Consider the following 11,494-nt stretch of genomic DNA (forward strand, 5'->3'; position numbering starts at 1 on the left):
TTTATCATTTTTGTATCTCAGGAAATGTTTCAAATTTTGATACGAAATTTTGTGACCACATACATTGATGGTGTGTCAATGTGGTAGAATTATTTTCAGATTTTGAAAAATGTTGTACGGCATTCGTTAGTGCACCGGTAGCACCATAAGTGGGTGCACCCAACCCAAACCCCTCACGCGGAGCCTATAAATAGGCCTGGCTAGCTCGTTTATATCAAAACCCCTCACAGAGACACTTCACCGGTTAGGGAAAGAAGAAATGGATGCTGTGTCATGGGTTCGAGGCTTCCTTGGCGGGAACATGGAGATCATGGCATCTCTTGCTTGCTTCTTATTCTTGTTCTTCAGGTTCCGGCGGTGGGACGGGTTGCCGACGAGCTGGCCGGTGATCGGCGTATTGCCGGCGCTGTGCGTAAACACCGGGCGCATGCACGATTGGTTAACGGAGCTCCTGCACGCTGCCGGGATGTCGTACGTCATGAGGAGGCGGTGGGGCTTGCCGGTGGACGTCCTCGTCACGGCCGACCCGGCGAACGTGGCGCACGTTCTCTCTGCCAACTTCGATAACTACCCCAAAGGCGCAAGGTATAACACGGTGTTCAGCGTGCTCGGGGACGGCATCTTCAACGCCGACGGCGAGTCGTGGTCGTTCCAGCGGCGCAAGGCGCACGCGTTGCTGTCGGACGCGGGGTTCCGCGCTGCCGTCGCCGCCAATACCGCGGGCAAGCTCGACGAGGGGCTCGTGCCGCTCCTCGACGGCCTCGCCACGTCGGGCACAACGGTCGACCTGCAGGACGTGTTCATGCGCCTGACCTTTGACCTCACGGCGATGTTCGTGTTCGGCATCGACCCCGGCTGCCTCGCCGCCGATTTCCCGCACGTCCCCTTCGCTGCGGCCATTGACGACACCGAGGAGGTGCTGGTCTACCGGTACGTAACGCCCGTGCCGTGGGTAAAGCTGCAGAGCTACCTAAATATCGGCCACCGCCAGAAGATGTCCAAGGCTCGGCGGGTGCTCGACGCGTCTATCGCGGAGTTGGTCTCTCTCCGGCGACAACGCGCGGCCAACTCCACCTGCGAGGCCGGCACCGACCTGCTCACGTCGTACATGGCGTGTCAGGCCGAGGTAGGCAAGGTCGGTGCCGAGTTCGACCGGTTCTTGCGCGACACGACGCTTAACCTCGTGTTCGCCGGCCGCGACACGACGAGCTCCGCCCTTTCATGGTTTTTCTGGCTGCTCTCCAACCACCCCGACGTCGAGGCCAAGATCCTCGCCGAGCTGCTAGAGAACCCTCCGGCCTCCGGGGCCGGCCACCACCGCACGACCGCCGAGCTGACGCGCCTGGTCTACCTGCACGCGGCGCTCTCGGAGTCGCTCCGGCTGTACCCGCCCCTGCCGTTCCAGTACAAGTCGGTCGCGGGGCCGGACACGCTCCCAAGCGGCGCGACCGTGGGGCCGTCGTCGGTGGTGATCATACCCTTCTACTCGATGGGACGCATGGAGGCGGTGTGGGGCAAGGACTGCCTGGAGTTCCGGCCGGAGCGGTGGCTGACAGCGGAGGGGCGGTTCCGGCACGAGCCGTCGCACAAGTTCGTGGCGTTCAATATGCGGCCCCGGACGTGCCTTGGCAAGGACCTGGCCTACGCGCAGATGAAGGCCGTTGTCGCCGCCGTCGTGCCGCGGTTTCAGTTGGAGGTCGCTGCCGGCGCCGCGGCGAGGCCCAAGCCCAAGCTGTCCCCCATACTCCACATGAAGGACGGGCTCGAGGTGAGGGTCCACAAGAGATAAGAGGATGCAAGCTCAGCTACTACTAGTAGCTACTAGTACAAGCGTACGTACGTATTTATGTTGATGAGATGGTCCACGTAAATGGGAAACCTACTAAATACGACTACTAATACTAAATAAGGGGTAGTTTGGAAACCTAGAAAGGAATTGGATAGTTGTCTGAATAACATGTAGCATATCCAGACCCCAAATGGATTATGAATAACATGTAGCATAATAAAATAAAATTACAGGAAATCATATATTCTGAACTTCTGACATTGTCTTCCTTTCTCGGGAATGTGCTACTTTAGTGAAGAACACATGGTTGTACATGTGGAAAGGACTATTACGTCACTAACTTTGGTTGCATGACATGTGGGGCATGTACATATCTTTAAATACCCGTAGTCTATAGCAGTCCTTCACATCAAAGCGCTTGTGTCTGTACTGATGTTTAAAAATTATAGATAACCATAAAAACAGAGACGTGGATTAACTGAGCTCCCGTGGTAAACAGTAAAATCTGAAAAATGAAAAATAAATTCTAAAAACTTTGAAATTTTTGTGGTAACTTTGACAAAAAAAAATCAATGCTTGCAAAATTTCATCATAGAATGACATTCGGGGAAGTCCTGGAACTTCTGTGATTGAACTTTGCAAGCACTAAAAATATTTGTCAAGGTTTAAGACCAAAAAGAAATTAGAATGTTTTGATTTTTTTTTTAATTTTACTATTCACCCGAGCTCATATGAGCTCGAGCTAAGAAGGGCACTTTCATAATACCAACTTGTACAATAGGTCGTCTCTTTGGCTATCCATAGTACCCCAAAAATAGGAAATATCTATACCTATTATTAAAGGGAATAGGTATTCTTGGTTTGATTCCACTTTGTTTCGTCCCGTTCTAAGTATTTTCATGTACAATAATTTGTTTTTGGTAAGGTCCATTTTCTGTTTGACGAATATACATGTGCAAACGAAAAGAAACCGTGACGTGATGTACGTGCAAAGGAAATTAAGCGTAAGTGTTAAGGAAACTAAGCAGACAGCCCATATTTCTAATTTTTTTTCTTATCGAGACAATGACCTCTCCTTTCAGACTTACCTGCCTCTCTAAACAGTACTAAAGGCTGCTTGCATGCCTTTTTTTAATCAATTGCTGGGCCTATTTGAGCATCTAACAATTGTTGCTAGGCTTTTCTGGGCCGCGAGCCACATGAGAAAAACATAATCTCCAGTCCAATAGGCTGCAAAACATCAATATTTCATGTGAAATAATCCTACCTTGCTCCTTTAAGACGATTCCCACCCATTTATATAGGTTAGGGAGTTGGCTGTAATATCAACAAGACACCTAGAAAAAGGGAAGATGACAACGGATGAGAGGGCGATTAAACTCATGATAAAAGAAACAATGGATTTAGGACGTGGTGCACCCTGCAAAGAGGGACGTGTGGGCTAAAAGAATGAACTTACTAGGAAGGATTGTGTGTGTGGGTCGGAACATTCAAGGAAGGAAACGTTGCATGACACTATGAGTATTTTTAAAGTTAAAGGAAGGAAGAATTTTAGGGCTACAAAGAGTAGCAAGGATTTTGTGTGTGATGCCGTGCACCGATTATTAACTAGAGGCCTAAATTGTTCGGAGAATGTATTTTTTTTGTCTAAACCTTGGCAACTCCATGTCATTGTTCGGATGCCGTGTTGCTAGTACGCATTTTGGTCTAGCCAAGCACGGGTTGTCGTGCTAGCACATGCGCGTCAATTTATTTTTTCCGTTACAACGCACGGGCATATGTCCTAGTTGATGATAAAATAAATACGATAATTAGGCAGAGGGAACAACTCCTACAAACGATTGAGCGTACAATAGGAATAGGCTATCAGCAACTACTGATATTTCTGGCATATCGACGGTCTGCCGAATTGACAGCCTCTTGCTCTTTCCTCCCTCTCTCCCTTCCATGTAGAAAAATATCAAATGTGCCAGGTGTTACAGACGGCTGAGTGGACATCGCTATACATGCCCTTAGAGCATCTCCAGCCGTGCCCCAACAGCCCCCACCCTCTCCCCCCAGGCCATTTTTTAGCGTCGGCGCTCAAAAATTGGCCTAGTCATGCCCCAGGAGCCCTTTTTCACCGATTTGGGCCGAAACTGGCGCCGGCAGATTCAGGCCGAACACAACGCGTTGGCGGGCGCTTGGGGTGCCGAGGAACTGATTTTTGGCATGAATGGGATTGGGCACATCGAGTCAGCGACACGCCGCTTCGTCATCCTCATCGCCTCAGTTCCCGCGGGAATCAATACCAAGCTGTCACGCCGGTCAGCCTCCATTGATGCCTCACGAGCGGCGCAGTGAAGGCGTCGCGACGCGCGTCCCGCCCGCTCCCGCCATGCATCACCCGGCATGCAGGTTCACCGCCCTGCTTCGGCTATAAAAGTCGACTTCCCCGCCAGTGAACGCCACAGCCGCCACAACTCGCCTTCTCTCTCGCCTCGTCCCACCACAGAAGCAACTCTCCCCCCTCTTCCCACGCCGACGAGGAATGGTAGAACGGTACCCCGGCGACGCCGCGGCGACGAACGGCTTCGGCCGACGCGATCTCCATGAGGACAAGGCGCGCCTCCTCTACGAGGCCAACTATCCGGCGCCCCAGACATACGGGTGTCGGGCTCGTGGAAGTTGAGCGCCGGTGGCGTCCCGGTACCCCCGGTGCCCACCGTGGCTAAACGGCGGGCCGAGATCGCCCACATCTGTTCGCCACTATCGGAGGCGCCGCAGAACGAGCCGAGGTACGCCGTCGACAACCACATGCTATGGACGATGTACTTCGAGCGCCGCTAATGTCTACTACACAACTTGTTCTTGTAGACTCGTGTTGGGCCTCGAAGCGCAGAGTTTTGTAGGATAGTAGCAAATTTCCCTCAAGTGGATGACCTAAGGTTTATCAATCTGTGGGAGGCGTAGGATGAAGATGGTCTCTCTCAAAAATCCTGCAACCTAATAATAAAAAATTCTCCTGTGTCCCCAACACACCAAATACAAATGGTAAATTGTATAGGTGCACTAGTTCGGCGAAGAGATGGTGATAAAAGTGTAGTAATGATAGTAGATATTGATTTTTGTAATAGGAACAATAAAAAAATAGCAAGGTAGCAAGTAACAAAACTGAGCACAAATGGTATTGCAATGCTTGAAAATGAGGTCTAGGCTTCGTACTTTCGCTAGTGCAAGCTCTCAACAATGCTAATATAATTGGATCATATAACCATCCCTCAATGTGCGATGAAGAATCACTCCAAAGTTCTTATCTAGCGGAGAACATAAGAAGAAATTGTTTGTAGCTATTCTTTCCGATCGATCTATCCAAGAGTTCATGCTAAAATAACACCAAGTTATTCTTTTCGATCGATCTATCAAGAGTTCGTACTGAAATAACACCAAGTTATTCTTTCCGATCGATCTATCAAGAATTCGTACTAAAATAACACCAAAGCAAATTCAGATTCATAATACTCAATCCATCACAAAGAACCTCAAAAAGTGCCCCAAGATTTCTACCGGAGAAACAAAGACGAGAACGTGCATCAACCCCTATGCATAGATTACCCCAATGTCACCTCGGGAATCCGCGAGTTGAGTGCCAAAACATATCTCAAGTGAATCGATATAATACCCCATTGTTACCACGGGTATTCATATGCAAGACATATATCAAGTGCTCTTAAATCCATAAAAGTATTCAATCCAATAAGAACAAAATCTCAAAAGGAAAACTCAATTCATCACAACAAGATAGAGAGGGGAAAACACCATATGATCTGACTATATTAACAAAGCCCGCGATACATCAAGATCGTGACATCTCAAGAACACGAGAGAGAGAGAGAGAGAGAGATTAAACATATAGCTACTGGTACAAACCCTCAGCTCTGAGGGTGGACTACTCCCTCCTCATCATGGTGGCCACCGGGATGATGAAGATGGCCACCGGTGATGATTTTCCCCTCCGACTGGATGCCGGAACGGGGTCTAGATTGGTTTTTCATGGCTACAGAGGCTTGCGGCGGCGGAACTTCTGATGTAGGGTTACTTCTGATGGTTTCTCTATTTATAGGATTTTTTGGCGTCGGTTTCACGTGAAGATGGGCCTCGAGGTGAGCACAGCCCACCGGGGCAAGCCGGGCCCATCAGGCATGCCCTGGTGTCTTGTGCCCTACTCCTTCACCTTCTGGTCCTTCCATAAAGTTTCAGATGATTTGGAGAACTTTCATTTCTGCACAAAAAACAACACTACGGTAGTTCTGCTGAAAACAGCATCAGTCCGGGTTAGTTCCATACAAATCATACCAAAACCATATAAAATTATTATAAACATGGCATGGATACTTCATAAATTATAGATATGTTGGAGACGTATCAGCATCCCCAAGCTTAATTCCTACTCGTCCTCTAGTAGGTAAATGATAAAATAAATAATTTATGAAGTGTGAATGCTAGCAAAGTGCACACGTTTGATCAATGATAATTTCAATCATTTTTCCTAGCATCATAACAACAATTCTTTCTCATAAAACTTCTCATGTTAAAGTAGCAACCAATTCACATGTTAAGGTTCAAACAATGAATTCTCTTGAAACTCAACAACCTATATTCTTAGTCACCAAACAATTTCAATTCAACTTATTCAACAAAGTCTAAGTAAGAGCTCCACACACTCAATCATCATATAGTCTTCCCTGATTGCTACTACTCAAAGCATATTCTTAGAACAAATTGCATCCATCGAACAGAGAGAAAGATAGGGGCTTAAAGTTTCGCCTCCCAACTCATTTATCATAGAGATAATTGTCAACAATAATAAATCATGATCAAATATATTTGACTGGTCATATGTGCCTAGATCTTTCCCCACCACATGATGCTTACCAACTAGAGAATAATTGAGGTTGAACGAGAATGCATACTATTGACTCTTGGTGTAAAAGTAAATACTGAAAAGTAAAAGATAGGCCCTTCACAGAGGGAACAGAGGTTGTCATGCACTTTTTATTTGGATGCTCAAGCTCTTAATGCAAATGAATGTCACGTTATATCGCCCCTTATGATAGCAGCCTTTATTATGTAGTCCATCGCTTTTATTACTTTGCCATCACAAGTTCGTACAATGCTCAATTTTCCCTTACAATAAAATATCAAACATATTTAGGAGCAATTTTTATTGCTTTATGCACCGATGACTACTTACTTGAAGGATCTTATTCAATCCATAGGTAAGTATGGTGGACACTCAGGGCAAGAAACTGGGTTTGAGGGTTTTTGTATGCACAAGTAGTATCTCTACTTAGTACAGATTTTTGGCTAGCAAAAGATCCTAGGCAAACACCACATGTTGGAGCATCCATGACAATATAACTTCTATGCAAATATACACAACCATAACTCATTACGTTGTCTTCCTTGCCCAACTTCAACAAATTTGCTCAAGTTTGAAAATAATTAATGGGTATTCACAATAATAGAAGATGTCCAAGATAATATATTTGCATGTGAAATTTCTCTTCCTTATAGTAATCATTCATGAATTGCCTATATGACCAATATTGTGATTGTCAAGCTTCAAAAGATTTCACTTTCTAAACTCAATGTGAAGCTACCACTAGGCATGATATGAACATATAATTTCAACTTCATTACATTCAATTTATTGAAAAATTTACTCATAGGATATAAGTGAAGCACGAGAGTAAATGACAAACTACTCAGAAAAGATATAAGTGAAGATCATGCGAGTAGTTAAGTAAATGGGTTGCTAATTGAGGACTCTCTCTTATTGAAAAGTTTCAGATCTAAGTATTTTATTTAAACAGGAAGCAAAACAAAATAAAATTACATTCCAAGAATAGCACAACTCATGTGAAGAAGCAAAAACTTAGGCTCAACCGATACTAACCGATAATTGTTGATGAAGAAATGTGGGATGCCTACCGGGGCATCCCAAGCTTAGATACTTAAGACTTCTTGAAATATTATCTTGGGATGCCTTGGGCATACCCAAGCTTGAGTTTTTGTGCCTCCTTAGTTCCTTTTATATCACGGTTTCCCTAAATCTTAAAAAGTTCATCCACACAAAACTCAACAAGAACTCGTGAGATAAGCTAGTATAAATCAATGCAAAAACCTTATCATTCTCTACTGTAGCAAATCACTAAAAATATTATTTAACATTGCATACTAAATTCCTATACATATTTAATAGTCCTATCCTCAAATTGAATCATTAAACAAGCAAACATATGCAAACATAACAGCAATCTGCCAAAACAATACATCTGTAAAGAATGCAAGAGTATCCATACTTCTTTAACTCCAAAAATTATGCAAAATTACCACACTGTAGAAAATTTATAAAAGCTTATTGTGCAAAAAGTTTCAACATTTTATCACATTGTGACATTTCTAGGGAATTTTTGCAACAGCGATAAACTTTCTATTTTCAAACAGCGACTCATATACTTGTAAAATAAGCATGACAAAGGCTATACTTGACGTTTTTATTGAAATAAAAGGTACAAAACATTATTCTAAATAACAAAAAGCAAATAAAAACAAAATAAAATTACGCTCCAAGCAAAACACATATCATGTGATGAATGAAAATATAGCTCCAAGTGAGGTTACCGATAATGTTGAAGACGAAAGAGGGGATGCCTTCCGAGGCATCCCCAAGCTTAGTTGCTAGGATCTTTGATACGTATCCAACGTATCTATAATTTTTGATTGCTCCATGCTATATTATCTACTGTTTTGGACATTATTGGGCTTTATTATCCACTTTTATATTATTTTTGGGACTAGCCTATTAACCGGAGGCCCAGCCCAGAATTGCTGTTTTTTGCCTGTTTTAGGGTTTCGAAGAAAAGGAATATCAAACGGAGTCCAAACGGAATGAAACCTATGGGAACGTGATTTTCTCACCGAATACAACTCAGGAGACTTGGACCCTACGTCAAGCCAACTAACAGGAGGCCACGAGGTAGGGGGGCGCGCCTGCCCCCCAGGCGCGCCCTCCACCCTCGTGGGCCCCCTGTTGCTCCACCGACGTACTTCTTCCTCCTATATATATCCACGTACCCCCAAACGATCAGAACAGGATACAAAACCCTAATTCCACCGCCGTAACTTTTTGTATCCACGAGATCCCATCTTGGGGCATGTTCCGGAGCTCCGCCGGAGGGGGCATTGATCACGGAGGGCTTCTACATCAACACCATAGCCTCTTCGATGAAGGGTGAGTAGTTTACTTCAGACCTACGGGTCCATAGTTAGTAGCTAGATGGCTTCTTCTCTCTTTTTGGATCTCAATACAATGTTCTTCCCCTCTCTTGTGGAGATCTATTCGATGTAATCTTCTTTTTGTGGTGTGTTTGTTGAGACCGATGAATTGTGGGTTTATGATCAATTATATCTATGAATAATATTTGAATCTTCTCCGAATTCTTTTATGTATGATTTGTTATCTTTGCAAGTCTCTTCGAATTATCAGTTTGGTTTGGCCTACTAGATTGATCTTTCTTGCAATGGGAGAAGTGCTTAGCTTTGGGTTCAATCTTGCGATGTCCTTTCTTTGTGACAGTAAGGGAAGCAAGGCACGTATTGTATTGTTGCCATCGAGGATAACAAGATGGGGTTTTCTTCATATTGCATGAGTCTATCCCTCTACATCATGTCATCTTGCTTAAGGCGTTACTCTGCTTTTAACTTAATACTCTAGATGCATGTTGGATAGCGGTCGATGAGTGGAGTAATAGTAGTAGATGCAGGAAGGAGTCGGTCTACTTGTCTCGGACGTGATGCCTATATACATGATCATACCTAGATATTCTCATAACTATGCTCAATTCCGTCAATTGCTCAACAGTAATTTGTTCACCCAGCGTAGAATACTTATGCTCTCGAGAGAAGCCACTAGTGAAACCTATGGCCCCCGGGTCTATCTTTATCATATCAATCTCCTACTACTTAGTTATTTATTTTGCTATTTACTTTGCCTTTATTTTACTTTGCATCTTTATCATAAAAATACCAAAAAAATTATGTTATCATATCTATCAGATCCTCTCGTAAGTGCCCTATAGGGATTGACAACCCCTATTTGCGTTGGTTGCGAGGATTTATTTTTTTGTGTAGGTACGAGGGACTCGCGCGTAGCCTCCTACTGGATTGATACCTTGGTTCTCAAAAACTGAGGGAAATACTTACGCTACTTCGCTGCATCATCCCTTCCTCTTCGGGGAAAACCAACGCAGTGCTAAAAGAGGTAGCAAGAAGGATTTCTGGCGCCGTTGCCAGGGAGGTCTACGCAAAAGTCAACATACCAAGTACCCATCACTTACCCTTATCTCCCGCATTACATTATTTTCCATTTGCCTCTCATTTTCCTCTCCCCCCAATTCACCTTTGCCGTTTTATTCGCCCTCTCTCTCTATCCTCCCTCTCTTTCTCTATTTGCCCCTTTTTTGCCCGCTTGCTTTTTGTTTGCTTGTGTGTTAGTTTGCTTGTTTGTCGCGATGGCTCAAGATAATACTAAATTGTGTGACTTCACCAATACTAATAACAATGATTTTATTAGCACTCCGATTGCTCCTCTTACCGATGTTGAATCTTGTGAAATTAATACTGCTTTGCTGAATCTTGGCATGAAAGATCCGTTCTCCGGCCTTCCTAGTGAAGATGTCGCTACCCATCTAAATAGCTTCGTTGATTTGTGTGACATGCAAAAGAAGAAAGATGTGGATTATGATATTGTTAAATTGAAGCTATTTCCTTTTTCGCTTAGAGATCGTGCTAAAGCTTGGTTTTCGTCTGTGCCTAAAAATAGTATTGATTCATGGAATAAGTGCAAAGATGCTTTTATCTCTAAGTATTTTCCTCCTGCTAAAATCATCTCTCTTAGAAACAATATTATGAACTTTAAGCAACTTGATCATGAACATGTTGCACAAGCTTGGGAGAGAATGAAATTAATGATACGTAATTGCCCTACTCATGGTTTAAATTTGTGGATGATTATACAAAAAATTTATGCCGGATTGAATTTTGCTTCTAGAAATCTTTTGGATTCGGCCGCGGGAGGCACTTTTATGGAAATCACCTTAGGAGAAGATACTAAACTCCTAGATAATATTATGGTTAATTATTCTCAATGGCATACTGAAAGATCCACTAATAAAAAGGTGCATGCGATAGAAGAAATTAATGTTTTGAGTGGAAAGATGGATGAACTTATGAAATTATTTTCTAATAAGAGTGTTTCTTCTAATCCTAATGATATTTCCTTGTCTACTTTGATTGAGAATAATAATGAATCTATGGATGTGAACTTTGTTGGTAGGAACAATTTTGGTAACAACGCGTATCGAGGAAATTTCAATCCTAGGCCTTATCCTAGTAATCCCTCTAATAATTATGGTAATTCCTACAACAATTCCTATGGAAATTATAATAAGATGCTCTCTGATTTTGAATCTAATATTAAAGAATTTATTACTTCACAAAAGAATTTTAATGCTATGATTGAAGAAAAATTGCTTAAGATTGATGATTTGGCTAGGAACGTTGATAGAATTGCTCTTGATGTTGATTCTTTGAAACTTAGATCTATTACACCTAAGCATGATATCAATGAGTCTCTCAAATCCATGAGAATTTCCATTGACG

At 43.5% G+C, this 11,494-nt stretch overlaps 1 protein-coding gene across 1 annotated transcript; it reads left to right on the top strand.

The window, feature by feature from the left end:
- Positions 1-235: 235 nt before the first annotated feature.
- On the top strand, positions 236-2,044 carry LOC125554210 (alkane hydroxylase MAH1-like). The gene has a single exon (XM_048717795.1). It carries the CDS (start codon positions 260-262, stop codon positions 1,787-1,789), a length of 1,530 nt encoding a protein of 509 aa, XP_048573752.1. The 5' UTR covers positions 236-259; the 3' UTR covers positions 1,790-2,044.
- The last annotated feature ends 9,450 nt before the right edge of the window (positions 2,045-11,494 follow it).

The sequence above is a fragment of the Triticum urartu genome, chromosome 4, assembly GCF_003073215.2.
Source record: "Triticum urartu cultivar G1812 chromosome 4, Tu2.1, whole genome shotgun sequence".
Lineage (NCBI taxonomy): Eukaryota > Viridiplantae > Streptophyta > Magnoliopsida > Poales > Poaceae > Triticum > Triticum urartu.